General features: G+C 44.6%; 2 protein-coding genes across 4 annotated transcripts in view; both read right to left on the bottom strand.

Annotated features, from left to right (window-relative positions):
• Gclc (glutamate-cysteine ligase catalytic subunit) overlaps positions 1-5,244 on the bottom strand; it is a 39,890-nt gene extending 34,646 nt beyond the window's left edge. For all 3 annotated transcript variants that reach the window (XM_021171248.2, XM_085844805.1, XM_085844806.1), the window contains exon 1: positions 4,817-5,244. In XM_021171248.2, coding sequence (XP_021026907.1) covers positions 4,817-4,966 — 150 coding nt within the window. In that variant the 5' untranslated portion in view covers positions 4,967-5,244. The remainder of the gene's footprint in view (positions 1-4,816) is intronic.
• Positions 5,245-8,302: 3,058 nt separating this feature from the next.
• LOC147002073 (uncharacterized) lies at positions 8,303-10,198 on the bottom strand. Its single transcript, XM_085844804.1, has 2 exons — positions 10,138-10,198; positions 8,303-9,470 (listed from the first exon to the last, which is right to left on the bottom strand). Exons 1-2 carry the CDS (start codon positions 10,142-10,144, stop codon positions 9,061-9,063), a joined length of 417 nt encoding a protein of 138 aa, XP_085700930.1. The 5' UTR covers positions 10,145-10,198; the 3' UTR covers positions 8,303-9,060.
• Between the last annotated feature and the right edge of the window lie 6,887 nt (positions 10,199-17,085).

Raw genomic sequence — 17,085 nt, 5'->3', positions numbered from 1 at the left:
ACTGGTGTTAGTCCATTAGATGTTAATCTAGCCAGTCTGTGAAACGGTGGGCGTGTCCTAAACTCAGGTGATTCTCACCCCTCAGTGTATAAGCTGTCTGAAGCTCTGAATAGAGTTGGTACTGCAGGAGACTTCTGTCTACCCCATTTATCAGCTCTGTTGTCCCAGGTCCCACCCATTGCCTCTACAGTGATGGCACTATTCTAACTGCAATATAAGTTCTTTGGGTCTTTGGGTTCAGTCTAATTTTGGTGTGTGACATTTTTTACTTACAACGTTTTACAAAATAAAGTTTAAAATAAGTAAAATTCAAAATAGATGTGTTCAACAGCTTATCCTACTAAGTCAATAAATGTGGTTCTGAAATGCAATGTTATTATTCACTGTCATCTTGTTCTGAGAGTATGTGTGTGTACGTCTGTACCCCAGGAATGTAGCACTCTAAGAGGCCAGAGGCGGGTGTTTGGGACTGGAGTTACAGTTTGTGGAGGCAATGGAAACTGGGTTTTTCTGGACAAACAACAAATACTCTTAACTGTTGAGCCATTTTAAACTCCATCACAAACTACTAAGCTAATGAAACAGATCTGGCTGTAAAACCAAAATGAGGAATGTGGAATGGCTCACCTGCAATGCCTATGGTTCTTTAAATGAGATGTAAGGTAAGGCCTGGTGACACAGGTCTTTGACCCTAGCCCGGAAGCAGGAGGTTTCCAAGTTCACGGCCTGTGGGCTGAGGCTGTAGCTCCATGGCAGTGGTGCTTGCTGAGCATATCCTTGAGACCAAGCAGCAAACTTGGAATAACTGGGTTTGGGGAAGACACTCTGAGAACGAACTACTCTATCTGGTTAAAAACATCTCAAAATATTTGCTCTCTTTTTCCTGCATTAAAACTTTTTGTTTAAATTTCTATTAACACATACTAATTATTTTTCAAGGTCTCATCTTTACCACATCTGAGGCTGAGATGAAGAAAGAACAGACACAAATAGGGCTCAGATAGGCTATGCTCACTCTGATGGTGTGGCGCCAACTACAGCAATACCTGAGACTCTCTCCACACAGGAGCAGGGAATTAGCTGGTCTTGTGGGGGGTCTCTGTAGGTGAGTAGTTTTAGGATGTAACAATCACACTCAGACCAGAGGAAGGCTTTGCCGGTTCTGAGCCCGACTGGTATGGGAAAGGCCTTGCCAATGTCCCCTGAGTCTGAGGCTTTGGTCCCCATTCCCTCAGAGCTTTATTCACTCCCGCACGTCATGACGTCATCCATACATCTGCTTTTTGCGTTATGTCCTGACAGCTCCGTGGCCTGCATACTGTAAGTGCTGTAAAAGGGGATTTGGGAGCATGCCAAGCATTGCAAATATCTAAAACTTTAGAATCAGGTTTCAATTCTGCTACTAAATAACTGAAAAGGCTTGGCCAAGCTGACAGCAATTTTTTTTTTTTTTTAAGTAGTAGCTACACTCCAGGATAGTGGAGATTAAACCAAGGGTCTTATGCAGGCTAGAAAATAATTCTCTAACTGAACTATACCCCTAGCTTTGCATCAGTATTTTATTGATGGTTTGCCGGTTTGTGACAGGGTCTCTCAATGTAGCCCTGGCTGTCCTGGAACTCACTACATAGACCAGGCTGGCCTCAAACTCAGAGATCCAACTGCTTCTGGAAAGGTGTGTGCCACCATGCCCAGCTTCCTCCAACAGTATTTTAAAATACAAACACTGAGCTATAAACAAAACCTGTACCCGAAGACTCCTCCTTTCCCACATCATCCTCACCGGGGAACAAGAAGTATTCTGGTTCTTTGAGTTAGAACTTCCATTCCCCAAAGAAACATCACAGTAAACGGTGCCCAGAGTTAGGAGCTGTCATACTAACAGTGAAATAGGCATGTGGAGAAAAAAGAAAAAACAAAAAAAAAAACAAAAAACCAAGCAAACAAACAATCCTATCCAAACAGTCCACACTCAAACTGTAAAAGCTGGAAGAAAGAAGAGAAAATGAAGCAATTGGGTTCAAGACCCAACAGTCAGTCTGGCAAGCAGCAAACATGGTTCTTTCTGGTGTGGAGATTTAAACACTGTCCTCATACAAGGAGCAGAATATTTCTGAAGTGGCAGGCTCTCTTCCAAACACAACTATGACCAGTTTTAAGGCTTGGCTGCAGTTCTTTTTGTTTTTTACCAATCAAGTCTATGTCCCCCATAGACACAATGTCTACCTTCCTAATGCTGAGACCCTTTAATACAGTTTTCATGTTTTGGTGACCCCCCCACCATAAAATTATTTTCATTGCTACTTAATAACTGTAATTTTCCTACTGTTATGAATCTTAATATAAACACCTGATATGCAGGATATCTGATATGTGACCCTCCCATTGTATTTGGTACTGTGCCTATCCAGTGCAACACACCACATCTAAAACACTTCTCCCAGGCAGAGCTAGCCTCATCTCCAGGGCCCACACCACCCACCACACCTTCTCCCTCTTATCTACTCAGTCTGTCTCTCAGTTACTCTCTTCAGACATCTCTGTGTGACAGTAAGTTCCCACTGTGCACAAGGACTTGTGATAACTTCTGCTCTTGTACATAAGGCTGACATCATCTTCTGGGCATGAGACTGCCAGAAGAAATAGAAAAGTACCACAAGAGAGGCTAGGTATCTGTACTCCAAAGGTCATGAAGCCCCTGGAGGGGAGAGACCAAGGCTTCATTGAAGTGTCATTCAGGAGCACCAGAATGATGGGGACTTCTCCTTACCGTCTAGGAACTTCTCACAGTTCTAATCCTTCCAGTGTCAGGCTATTTCCAAGGAAACGTCCAACACTGGAAGGCCGGGGGGGGGGGGGGGGAGGTTCATAGGTTTCTATGTAACTTATGACAAGAATATCTGCAAAAAGACATTTGGAAATGCAATTGAGCAGGCACTAAACTTCCAAGGGATATTGCTGATGTCATCTAATGTAGGAACAGTGCTGGCCAGGCAACTTATTGTCGGAGGATTACCTCTGGAGTCCAACTTCTCAACAGACCTGCCTAGCGTGCTCTGTTCAGGAAGTCTTAACTGTCAGGCAATGATGGTGCACACCTTTAAGCCCAGCACTCAGGAGGCAGAAGCAGGAGGATCTCTGTGTGAGTTTGTGGCCAGCCTGGTCTACACAGTGAGTTTCAGGACAGTCAGGGCTACACAGAGAAACCCTGTCTTTAAAAACAGTGCTAATTGGCTGAAATGCTGGGCCCAACATTCTCCCCCTATACAGACAGAATACAAGTGCACAAGATTGCCTGGCTTCTTCAGTCTCCTTGATTTGTGGGGAGGAAGGTAAACTTGGTACCAACTCTCTATCCACGAAATCCTGTCACAATGGAAATGTGTGGTACACCTGAGGTCCTGCTCTGCTGCTCCTATCACATCACTTTACTCCGTCTGCCATGGGAAGTCTCTCCAAACAGGCAGTTAGTTGTACATGCTCTTCCTGCCAACAGGGGGAGCGTTTTTTTCTAAAACAGAAAGAGGGATCTAGATCTGGGAGGTTCCTGGTTATTAGAGAAAAGGCAAGGGGCTTGGAGAACCACTGTGCTTCGACTGCACTGAACATCTGAGGATGAAATTCAACTCCAAATGGTTACAAAGACATTCACTTGTTTTTAATTTTTGTCTTTATGGAGTCCTTGCAAGACAGCGAAAAGTAAATTTTTGATTGCTCAACAGTGGCTGGTTCCATGAGAACCTTAAAGGACGCCACGATTTGCTGCTGCCAACTATACCAGACACATAGTTAGGCCCTAGGAAAAACAAGTGAATAAAACCCATAATATCTCTGCCCTGTAAATGATACACGGAACACAAATGAAGAACTGTCAGATGTAAATACACAACAAACTTTGGACTAAAACTGGAGAACTGCCAAACGAGTGCGTCCCTTTCCTGAAAGAAAATGTGGTGATAGACAATTTTTTTTTGTAGGAATGTGTATTATTAGTCCTAATACTTCCTTAGGCCAAGCATAATTCTTTCAGATGCAGATGGCAGAATCATCTACCAACATTAGATACAGAAAAACTAACTTTTCGCAAGCTATTCTATGCCGGTACAGCAACACTTTGAAACTTAGCCCAAGGATAATACTAAACGATAAATACATACAGGTGGCACGTAAATGCCAACCCCACACAACAAAGGTCAGACTCAAGAGGTTAATTTTATGTATCTTTTTATCAATGTGCTTATTTAAAAATAGGGGATGCACACACACACACAAAATGTTTTTAGCGTTGCCGCTTTCAGATGGTCCCAACAAATGGGTCCCAGAGATCATGCACAAGTTTTAGCATTGACTGGAACGCTTTGCTGCTGGCTCTAACCAGTCTTACCTAACCTCTAAGTTGTAAGCATTTACAGTTAAACGGGATAATGAAGTCTTTTAGGAAGTCAACCCAAGTCCTTAGGTCTAGCAATGCATTTGTTGCAATGTGTAACTCGAAAGTTTGCGGACAGATGTGAGATGTGTCCGGCGTTTAAGAAAAGAAGCTAGAGAAGACCGAGGGCCGAAGCAAACACCCTGGAGATTTGAAACGTGATAGCAAGCCAGCCGGGCAAGTCGGTCCTGTTCACACTCATCTCCAAGGCGAACAGTGCGACCGGACGCCGGGAGGCAGATATTCACACACCTCCCGCTCAGGCCCTCCCAGTATCCGAGCGGCTTGCGTCCCGACAGGAATGAATGAGCCCGAGTGGCCAGCGCCGAGCCGGGGCCGGTGGCGGGGCCGCGGGCGGCCTGGCCGAACAAAGGCGCGCGGGCTCACCTCGTCACCCCACTTGAGCACGTCCTTGTGCCGGTCCTTGACTGCGTGGTAGATGTGCAGGAACTGGAGGATGCCGTGCCTCCGCACGTGGTCGGCGTGGCGCTGGGTCTCTTCCCAGCTCAGTGGCGAGCCTTGGGACAGCAGCCCCATGGCCGCGTCCTCCTCCCGGCCGCAGCTCCGCTCTGGGGGCGCCCTCGGGCCGCGCGGCGGGCGTCCCGTCCGTTCCCGCTCCGGCTCGGACCCCGCCGCGCGGTTGACAGCCCGGGTCGGGGTCTCTCGCCGCCGCCCGGTCTCGCGCTCCCACGCCGGCCCTGCGGCCCTGGCCGCCGCGGCAGCGCTCCACTCGGCGCCGCCGGTGTCGTGCACGGGCTTCCTACTTGCGACCCAAAGCTGCGGCGACACAGAGCATGCCCAGTTCCGCGCCTGCCGCTCCGTGCGCCGCGCTCCGGATTTTATAGGCTGCGGCGGGGGCGGGGAACGAAGCGGCAGGTCGTGGGTGGGGCTGGGGCGGGGGCGGGGCAGAGGCTGTGGGGGGCGGGGCTGTCTGTGAATAAGGACTGAAAAGTCTTGGTCCTAAAAGAAAACTGGGTCAAAAAAAAAAAAAAAAAAAGAAGAGAAGAGAAGAGAAGAGAAGAGAAGAGAAGAGAAGAGAAGAGAAGAGAAGAGAAGAGAAGAGAAGAGAAGAGAAGAGAAGAGAAGAGAAGAGAAGAGAAGAGAAGAGAAGAGAAGAGAGAAAAGAAGAGAAAAGAAGAGAAAAGAAGAGAAAAGAAGGGAAGGAGGGAGGGAGGGAGGGAGGGAGGGAGGGAGGGAGAGAGAGAGAGAGAGAGAGAGAGAGAGAGAGAGAGAGAGAGAGAGAGAGAGAAAGAGATTGTTTGAAGTAATGGAAAGCCCACCAGATTACTTTTTAGGTGGGAAGGGAGCCTCATGCTTACAAAACAATGAGAGAAAAAAAACGTGTTGTGAAAAATGAAAAAGGAGGCAGCTGAAATATCTGTTCAACTCTGTACTGGTATAAAGGGTATAAAGTTAAGAGTAATCCTTTTTTCTTTCTTTCTTTCTTTTTTCTTCTTGGTTTTTCAAGACAGGGTTTCTCTGTGTAGCCCTGGCTGTCCTGGACTGGCTTTGCTGGACTCAAACTCACAGAGATCCTCCTGCCTCCTATGTGCTGGGATCAAATATGTGCACTACCATGCCTGGCTGAGTAATACTGTGTGTGTGTGTGTGTGTGTGGTTTTTCGAGACAGGGTTTCTCTGTGTAGCCCTGGCTGTCCTGGAACTCACTCTGTAGACCAGGCTAGCCTTGAACACAGAATTTCGCCTGCCTCTGTCTTCCAAGTGTTGGGATTAAAGGCATGTGCCACCTCTGCCTGGCTGAGTAATACTTTTTAATGAATGTTGTATGACTCCACATGGCATGGATATGCATAGAGTTGATTGCTGGTTATTTACATGCGTCCATGTATGGGAAGGGATTAGATATATGTATGTCATCATTGTAAACCCTCTACATTAACTATTCGCCAATGGGATCTCTGGTCGGCACAGACATCACTCACTGTGCAAAAGAGGTCTTGTCTTGTCTTGTCTCCAAGTGTGCAGTGTGAGAAGTTTCTTCAGAAGTTTCCCCACCTTCAGAACCGAAGGTTCATCCAGCGGTGGTCATTCTATTGCTCAGGAGCGCTTTGCCCTGAGTGTGGAAGGCTCTGGGAACTGGATTCCATGGGAACGAAGGGAAGGTACCTTGCCCGAGTAGTTATTCGATTAATGTTTTGCAACTGGATAAATATATGCAGTAACTAGATGATCCATTCATGTACAGAGGGCAGAAAACATTTATTACACCCTTCCCCCCGACACTGTAGCTACATTTTCAACATGTAGTTACTTAGAGACAAGATCTCACTAGATAGCCCAACCTGGCCTTGAACTCCAGGCAGCCATCTTGCCTCAGCCTCCTGAGTGTTGGGATTAGAGGCATGGACTTCCACACGGACACTCATCACAACATTCAATGAACACTCATCGATGAATGCATGGTAGGAATATTTTCTCATTGAATGAGTCCATCAAAGAGCTTGGGGCCCCAGATACTGAAAGTGTGGCTGTGATTTGCACAGTGGAATGCATTAAGTATGTGCACAGGTTAGATGGCATCTAAAACTGAGGAGACATGATGCTGTCTCTCTCTAGCACATAGCTGGAATAATATTCTTTTAAAAAACCATTCTAACACCACCACCACTCAATCTTCACTACTTACTGCCCACTACCTTATTGTGCCCTCCCCACCATCCTTCCTAGGTTGTAACTATGTTCTGATCCACCATTCTTTCTTCTTTTCTGGGTGCTGCAGATTCTCCAGCTGATACACTCCTTTGAGTCCTGGCTACTCTGTGTTGTGCCTGAATTTGTATCACTATATATGTTGGATACTGGCTTTCCTTAGAGTAGCTGTGATGTGTGTGTGTGTATGTGTGTGTGCGCGCGCGCACGTGCATCTGTGTGTGTATTTTGTACTTCTAGGGAAGTGTTCAATATAGACTAGTGTTTAATAAACCTTAGGTTCTCTGTGGGCAGAGCAGGTATTGGGAGATGGGGAGAGAAGCTGTTTTACCTGCATGTAAAGTACCCCAAAGAAGATTTGGCTATTCTTAAAGTCTCACCTCACATTTTCATACACCTGCATGATGCAGCAGGACAGCTGCCAGCCTCAAGTGACTATTAAGCATTTGGAATCCCACTGATATAAGAAGTGAACTTTTAGTTGTAGTAAGCTTAATTGTTGGGGGCTGGAGAGATGGCTCAGCGGTGAAGAGCACTGACAGATTTTCTGAAGGTCTTGAGTTCAAATCCCAGCAACCACACGATGGCTCACAACCATCTGAACAGCTACAGTGTACTCATAAAAATAAATACATCTTTAAAAAAACTTGTTTTAAATGTATTTCAAAATTGATTTCAGTGCCAGTGGTGTCTCCCACCTATAACACCCCCCGCTCCTCACCACTACCCCCCCCACACACACACATACACTGGAGGCTGCGACAGAATTACCACAAATTTGAGGCTAGTCTGGGTTAGAGCAAGACAACAACCAACCCGTTAAAATTTCATCTTTCTCTTGGTAACCGGGACACTTTTACATACATTTGGAACAAGTTGAGAACGTGCACTCGACTTTTCAACTGTAAATTTTATTAAACAATATGCAAATGAAGTCTGATGAAAATTTAGTGACCCAGGAGACACCAGATTAGAAGACTTACTACAAAAATGAAAATATCTCATTAAAAAAATCTAGCCAGGAGATGGTGGTGCATGCTTTTAACTGCAGCACTTGAGAGGCAGAGGCGGAGGCGGAGGCGGAGGCAGAAGCAGGAGGATCCCTGTGAGTTCAAGGACAGCCTGATCTACAGAGAGAGTTCCAAGTCAGCCAGGGCCTCAGAGAAACCGTGTCTCGAAAAACCACACACACACACACACACACACACACACACACCGTTAATAGAATAGATTTCAGATATGTTTGGTTAAAATAAATAGCCCATTATTTACATTACCCCCATTAAGTTTCTTCTTCAGTCTTTTTAAGCAGCTACTAAAAAAAAATCTGACATGTCTGCGGCCTCCTGCACTCCACGGCTTTGAAAGAGCTGGTGCAGGCTTTTGTTTACATGTTGGAAAGCACTTTCCCTACACACCTGCTGTTTTCTCACAGAGAGATCAAGAAGCAGTCTCCAGGGAGAGTGTCAACTCAGTGTCAGGAGGAAAAAGATTTGCAAAAAAAAAAAAAAGGAACTGATAAGTTCTAGCATAGTCAAATTATGGCGCGATACTGAACACTGGATTTACTCGGTGATCTGGGTTGCCCTGTACTGAACTGCACCGCTCTCTTGCTGTCTGAACTTTGAACGCTCTACTCCCGTGCGTGGGTCTCAGAACTAAGGACAGTAACTTGGCCACAGACACTGTGGCGCCACTGGGCAAATCTGTTTCCTGAGTGTGCCCTTAACTATGTTTGAAAAGAAGAGACACCACCAGGAATCAACGCTCAGCAAATAGCTCCCTTCTGCCAGAGCTTCCTTTGCACCCGCATGTTCCCAAGATTGCACTGTTACAGACGGCCGGCCGGTCGAGTTCCTCCAGCCCCGGAGCTCATTTTTCAGCAGACGGAGGAGGGATCGAGAGGGGGATGCTAAGGGGAGAAAGAGCTCCCTGCTTGCTCTCTTTCCCCTCCGCCACGATCACGCAAGTAGCGGGGGCCACTCTTCCCAGGAGAAGCAGCTTAGGGTCTTGGGGCACCCAGCGGTGCGTGCAAACTCCGCGCGCGCACGCGCGCAGGCCCCGTCCGCAGGCCGCGGGAAAACCCGGACGCGGAGCTGGCACGGGCCCCGCAGCGCCAGGGCGTCGCCGCACGCCCGCCGTTGTTGTGGGAGCGCCGGCCACGTGACCATCGGCCCGCCTTTCCACCGGGCTCGCCGTGCCGCCTCACCGTGACTCAGCACTCTGCGCGGGCTGGCCGCCCACAGGGGTCCGGTCCCGAGCAGAGGCTGCCGCGTTCCCCGCGGGGAGGGCCGTTGTCGTAGCAGCCGTTTCGGATGTGTGCGTCGTTCTTCGGGCGTCACGTTTCCTCCTTGGCTGCTTCGCTGAGATCCTGTGAAGGAAGCGGAGGCGTAGTGCCTTGGGGACTCTTAGGATGAAAGCTCCCCAGGGGCTGAGAGCGCCTAATGGCCTCCAGTGGGTTTCAGTGTTAACTCTGGACTGAATCTGCTAGATTAACGGGGAAGCCGAAGACTGGAACTAGTTCCCAGGCTTTTCTCAATGCGGCCACGGAGAACCATGTCAGGAATATCTAGAGGGATCTGAACTGTGCTTGCTTTTTGCTACAGCACAGAGCACAGCCTGGGTGAAGCCCTCGGCGGTCCTTAGTGGGATTCCAGATGCGATGCTGATAAGTTGTTACCCCGCTGCCGGAAAAATGAGCCAATTCAAACCAGATTATATTAAAGGCAGGTTTATTGGAAAGCTGCTCTCAGGCGGGCAAGTGACCCCAAGGACCGATGCAAGAGAAGTCGCCTTGGGGGAAGGGCGTGGATGGATAGGGAGAGGGGAAGGAAACGGCTCGCGCAGAGAGAAGGGGAGTCTAAAATGTCTTAATTGTAAAAGGAAGAGCTTCTGGGGGGAGGGCAGCCCAGCTTCTGGGCTGGAAAATTCAAGGTTGGGGCTGAGGGATGCTAGGAGAACTTAGAGGCCTGGTCTGTTTTGGTTTGCAAAATAGCAGTCTCTTGTCAGGGGTCAGAAACCAAACTGATACCACTTACCATTCATACCTCCTTTGACACCCTTCCTCCAAGGCACTCAAGTTTACTTGAAGAAGAGCTTCAAGCTGTGTTTTAAAATTGATGGAAACAGCCAGTACCAAGAGATGCGGAAGGGATTTTATTTTCATTCTTTATTTGAATGATCCTTGGGATTTGTTCAAACCCATGGAAGTCTCTTGTTTATTGTGATGAAAGAGGTCAACAGAATATATTTCACAGATTTACATGATTTACTTACTGTCAAGGGACGGGTTATGAATGAGTCTGGAAATCACCCCAAACATCCTCAGATGCCAGTACAGAGTTGGGGACATGAAAATACTTTTGCACTGTTGGAACTCAACGCTGTTGAGATGTGCTATTATTTGAATAAAAATGGAAAGCTCTTGTGTGTTGTTGTTTGAGACAGTTTCTGGGGGCTTAGCCTGGCCTCAGATTTACTGTTGAGCCAAAGAGAGCCTTGAACTCCTGATCCTCCTGCCTCTGCCTCTCAGGTCCTAACATCACACGCCCTTACTCCTCTTTTAGTTTATTTAGAGTTTTGAAATGTAGAGATGTGTTTGTTTTCCTGTAGTTACAAAGACAAGTGTGTGATAAGGGCCAGTATGGGAAGGAGCAAGACACAATGCTTTAAGAAGCAAGTTCTCACAGGACATACAGATTGATGGATGCCAGACACATGGCTGGTGAGCTCCGATACCCATAGCATTTCCTACCTAATGAAACACTGGGGAAGAGGATATAAGTGCCAAGCTGATGGTTTGGGACAGGGAGGGCTAAATCTGCACCCAATAGATTTTCTTGACTGGAACATGGTTAAAATCAAAACAAAAACAAAAAAACTTTATACCGTGAAAATTTCTAACATCATGAAAGCAGATATAATGGCATACACATCCGTTCTTCATTATAATCGGTGTCACTACAAGCTCATCTTGTCGCTCATAGGGATGAAGATAGAGGAATGCAAAGGATGGTTTCAGCAAGAGATTGGGAGCCTAGGAAGATGGGAAAGAATGAGTGGGTCGATCTCCAGACAGAAATGGTTTCCTTCATTCTGAAAATGGGAATTCTACACACATATCCTGGTGTTTTTCATTCCACATTATCAGATGTTCTAAATTACGAAACATTCCATTTAAAAAATAAAAATTATAGTAAGAATTTTGGTTTCTTTAAAAATTCTTGTTATGTAAATGTTTTTGTTTTAATGCTAGGTGTGGGGTGAGAGGCTGCTTCACAGCAGGTGATAATGATTTGCCTCATGCACTAGTAGGGATTTTTTTGCCCAATTTTTGTGATTTTTGCCCAGTTGCAGATAGTTTAATTCTGGGGACTCTGGAGAGGAACAAGTGATAAAGCCCTGAGAGGGCCTGTGGTCACAGCTACTTTCTCTGCTGCGGCCTGCTGCTTCATTTGCTATTGCTGGATTGCTGTTTGGAGATATTCTACAACCAAGATTGGCCTTACCCCTAGGAACCTGATGCCCTTGATCAGCAGGAAGTCGTATCCAGAGGACTGTATTTCCTTTTCCCTCTAACCACTTTCTTCTCCTTCTGAGTGTTGGGGTGGGGTGGGGGGATGGAAAGAAGTAGAGGTGTAAAAAGCCAATAAAATAACTAAACAAATATGCCAACACTCAAAACCTGTGCTTATCATTCATCATGTCAAGAATGTTTCATAATGACCGGCATGAGTGATGAATGACCCTGTTACATAGACACTTAAAGATTCTACTCTTTATTTTTACATTCTACTCTTCCCATCTCATTCAGTTAAATTTGTATAAATATATGTACTTTTCACTTTAGATATATTTAAATAATTGGACTTGGAACACAACCTACTTTATTTCGATGATGTACTGGCTGGTTTTGTGTGTCAACTTGACACAGCTGGAGTTATCACAGAGAAAGGAGCTTCAGTTGAGGAAATGCCTCCATGAGATCCAACTGTAAGGCATTTTCTCAATTACTGATCAAGGGGGAAAGGCCCCTTGTGGGTGGGATCATCTCTGGGCTGGTAGTCTTGGGTTCTATAAGAGAGCAGGCTGAGCAAGCCAGGGGAAGCAAGCCATCCATGTAAGAAACATCCCTCCATGGCCTCTGTATCAGCTCCTACTTCCTGACCTGCTTGAGTTCCAGTCCTGACTTCCTTGGTGATGAACAGCAGTATGGAAGTGTAAGCCGAATAAACCCTTTCCTCCCCAACTTGCTTCTTGGTCATGATGTTTGTGCAGGAATAGAAACTCTGACTAAGACAGATGATGAGAATTAAAAATGTCAAATCATAGTTACATGTATGTGTAAAGACAAACATAATGAACATTGAACAACTTTGCTTAGACAAGACCAATTTCTAAAATATCGTAATTGTACATAAATGATTTTTCCACAAAACTGTGCCTTCTGTCATGTATTTCATTGTAACACTTAGACTTAAATGTAATAGATTCTTATGGAAAAAAAAGTCACCCAAAAGCATTTTATCCTTCAGTGTACAAGACAGTTGCATAGCAATGATGCAGTTTATAAGATCAATAGTACCAAGTGTCAGATTGGGAAATGTAGGTTGATATCAACACACAGACACACACACACACACACACACACACACACACACACACACACACTTAAAAGTCCATTACTTTCCCTTAAGTATAACAAAGCTTTCTAAGGTCATTAAAATGATTTATTGAGAAGAATATAAAATGGTTGCAGTACCCCCCCCCCCCACACACACACACCTCTTCTAAAATGTATTTGGACAGGAAGATGAGGATAGGTGATCAAGTTGCCTATTTGTCTTTGATCTGGACAAGGATGGGGAATTAGGACATTAGAGACATTATTCAATAGTTGATTTGGACAGCTTTATATTTGATTCTTCTGCAAAGCAAATACGCAAAATGCCCAGACTGTGACCTGAGTACCTCAGGGTACTCCTATGCTGATCTCTTCCACCCAAAGATGTCAAGGCAGGAATTGAGTGTGATGATGTTTCCCTGATTGGTTAACAGGGCTGAGGACAGCAACAGCCTTGGAGGGGAATAGACTCTGTGGCGGTACAGGCTCCTTACAAGCATTAACAAGGCCGAGTAAGGAGGGCTTCAAGTTAAAGGTCAGGCTGGACTACATAAGAACCTTCCTCAAATGAATCAGCAGTGAGCTTAGGGGAGGGGAGGGAGAGGAGAGGATGAGTTTGCAGTTACATGCCCTTAAGAAGGCGGAGAAAGACAACTTACTGTAAGCTGTTAACTCCATTTGCCAGAGTGGGAGGGGCCTAACAAGGCACAGTAATGAGCAGAGGCAGAATTTAATCCAGTCTATTTGCCTTCAAAGTCCAAGTTCGTTCCACTTTCCTCACCTTGCCAGAAACAAAACAAAGCTTACACACAGTAGCTGTTGACATTTGAATAGGATCTATAGCTTGCAGAGTGATTAGCCAGAAGGGTAAAGGAGAGAGAGGTAAAGGAATGAATATGTCTCATATATCCACAATATACCTTTACCTTGCACTAAGCGTCTGATTTTATGGTTTTGGGTTTTTTTTTGTTTTTTGCTTTTTTTTGGAACAGGGTTTCTCTGTGTAGGTCTAGATGCCCTGGAATTCACTATATAGCCCAAGCTGGCCTCGAACTCACAGAGCTCCTCCTTCCTCTGCCTCCTGACTCCTGAGATGAAAAACATGCCCCACTATAGCTTTTAAATTCCTTATTCATAAACTTGGTAGAAAACATTGATTTTTTTAATTATGGATTTAGGGTGGGATTTTGTTCTTTGTTTTTGCATATTTTTCTGTGTTAGACTACTTCTAAGGGCTGAACTAATTCATAGAATTCAGTTCTTATAGAAATATGGAGTCATAGAAATTGCACTTAGTCCTAGGTATTTTGACTGAGTGATGGGATAAATCATTCAATACAGATTTTCCAAATAATATAGTTAGGTTTACTGTATTAAGACTGTACAAAGCCATCTTAATTTTGGTATTCTGGGGTTTTAAAAAATTTTATCTATATACCCTTACATTTCTTTGTCTATAATTTTTGATTTTAGAATAATGTCTGCTTTAGGTTGGGATGTGGCTTAATTGGCATAGCACAAGCATGAATCCTGAGTTCAATCTTCAGGAAACCCTCCTACACATACTAGTTATTGAGGTAGAACGTTTTGAACTTCTTTATGATATGAGGAGATACAGGGAAAGACCTATAGGCACACCAGAAGTTGAATCCCTGGTCACAAAATGCAGTCTTGAGAGATGAGAGACTAACACAGGCATTAGACTAGCTCCCCACCCCCTCCCCAAAATCTGCAGGGAATGTTGTGTTTTAAAAGGAACCCCCGCTTTTTTTTTAAAGACCCTTAATAAGCACAGGCCATTTCTTTTTAGAATCATTTTATAATGTCATATGTGAAAATTCATATCCAAAGTGAAAAGTCTCTAGATAGTCTAGAAATGTGTCTTTCAAGGTCACAATAAGGTAAGATTCTTCTCTCTCCAGAAAAAAAAAAAATCAAACTTTGATGAGAGAGCGTGAACTATTTCCACATACTGAGAATTAACCAGTGTTTACATTGCCCTGGGTAGGATCAGGGAATAGTTCTGTAGTCACAGGCAAGCCTGATGAGGACATCCTGTTCTATCCTGTTCTCTTGAGTCATAATGGCTTTGCAGGGGTCCTAGCAGGAGCCCCAGCCCCGGAATGTGAGGACACATCTTAGAAAGTAGATTATGACTGAGGTTACAGTTGGCACTCTTCGTCTTTATTGTGTAAACAAATAGTTAGCAAATCTTTTACAGAGCTGGGAAGAGAGCTCTGTGGTGAGGTGCTTGCCCATACATGCACAAGGCTCACAGTGCTGTCTAGGTGGGGCTGCAGAGAGCTTTCTACAAATGACCATTCTTATTTTCTCATTTGAACTAATATCTTCACAGATTAGCTGTGAGGTGAGTAGCGATGCTGGTCTGGCCACAAAGAACTCACTTTGAAATTTTCCATGTGAAGTAGCTAGTGTGATTATATAACTCAGTCTGTGGTGTTCTCGAAGAGATTTCTTTCTAGAGTCAGATAAGTTAAACTGGATCTTTTTAAAATGTCTTCTTGAAAAACATTATAGGGAGTGCCTATTATATCATGTATCAGACCGCATTTTGTTTAGTTTACCAAAAATATAGCTACAGGCCCTGTGATCTTACATGCTAAAAAGCTTGCCAGACTCTTAAGAGAATTTCCCCTCTTTTTTTCTGGGGGTGACATGTCAGTGGAAGCAGGAAAAGCTTTTACCACTTTCAGGTAAGATAGCTAACATCCTTATAAATGCAAAGTAAGGAAAGAAACAAGAAAATGAACCAAAAAAACCAACCAACCAACAAACACAACCAAGATGCCCAGTTCCCTTCAGTAGCTCCTACTGTCTATGAGGAACCTACAGGTCTTATTTTTAGCTCCAAAACTGAGGAGTGGAGGCTTGGGGGCGAGGTTGGGGGGATGGAGGCTGGAGGGATGAGGGTAGGGGAGGTGCAGCATGGGGGGCAAATGGCAGTGCTGGTGACAGGGTCCTAAACAGAAGGACTCTGGCTGGGTAAACAGAAGGATTGTTGGGTAAACCAAGGCCTGAGGGGAGCTGTTCACCAGGAACCTCCCTTAATTTGCCTCAAAGCTCAACTACTTTGGGCAAGGACATCTTCTAGTTCCCTAGTGAAAGCTGTGCTAACTGGCGCCTCAGATATTCTCATTTGCTCAGGAGTTTGCTCTTCTCTCTCTCTTTATTCAGTGTCCCCAAAATAGTGTCAAAACATCAAAGAATATTTTACATTATAAATTGTCTTGACATACTACCTTTTCCTCAAAATTTCCTTGGGCTGAAGGTAGCCATTTCTGGCACGGTTTTGCTCTCTTATGTAATGACATTCTCTAGGAAGAGAATGGTCCCTGGCACAGGATGGTGAAGGACACAGAGAACGTGGAGGACACAGAGAACATGAATCAAGAAGGAAAAAGTACAGATAGTCCTGGCTTGGTCTATGTGATGATGTCAACTTCATACGATTAAGTAATAGGCCATATTTATTGTATCATGTTAGATTTGTTTGTCAAACTGGGGTTGGTTCTCACAAGAAGTAAAAAGTTCTGCTGATGAAATTGGAATCCTTACTAAAACTAGTTTCTTCTCTTTCTTTTCTTCCACTTTCTACCTGGAAGTAGAGATTTATGGTCATTACATTTTAATTATGGTAGTATATTTAGATATTTTCAAGTCTTAGTTTTCAAGTTGTGACCAGTTTATAGTTTAGGGCGACTTATTATAGTCAGATGATTATATACTTAATTTACTTAAAAGGCAAAAGAAACATCCACACAGGTCTGCAAGTATCTACTTCAACGCTCGATGTCTGCTAACAGCTCAGCTCAGGTAGCATGTTGCTGCATGATTAAACAATGCTGCATTTCTTTCAGCGGCATGGAATACATACTGTTCAAATAATGGCAAAGCAATGACCAGTGTGCTTTTGTTCTTTGATTATAGTAATCAGAAATTCAAGTGAGCCAGAGGAATGACGTTAGAAACTGATACAGAGATAATAAAAGAAAGAGAGAAAGAAAGAAAGAAAGAAAGAAAGAAAGAAAGAAAGAAAGAAAAGAAAGAAAGGGGAAAAATTACCAAAGAAAAGGAGCGGGGGCAGGGAAAGGGATAGAGAATGCAAAGGAAGGCAGCCTGGATCAGTGTCTAGCCTGGATCAGTGTCTAGCCTGGATCAGTGTCTAGCCTGGATCAGTGTCTAGATTCCTTATTTGTTACCTCATCTCTCTTTCAAAATATTCGTGTAAACGTGTTTAGAATTTTGACTAATATGTTTACCTCATAGCCTTAGTTCTGGGGAAAAAATGGGAAAGCAACAACCTGCCAGGCTTGGTGGGCTTGGTGTTGTGTGCAGCTCTAAT

Source organism: Mus caroli, unplaced genomic scaffold (genome assembly GCF_978045245.1).
Source record: "Mus caroli unplaced genomic scaffold, Mus_caroli_1 scaffold_11, whole genome shotgun sequence".
Taxonomy (NCBI): Eukaryota; Metazoa; Chordata; class Mammalia; order Rodentia; family Muridae; genus Mus; species Mus caroli.
This window is presented reverse-complemented; position numbering and strand designations above follow the sequence as displayed.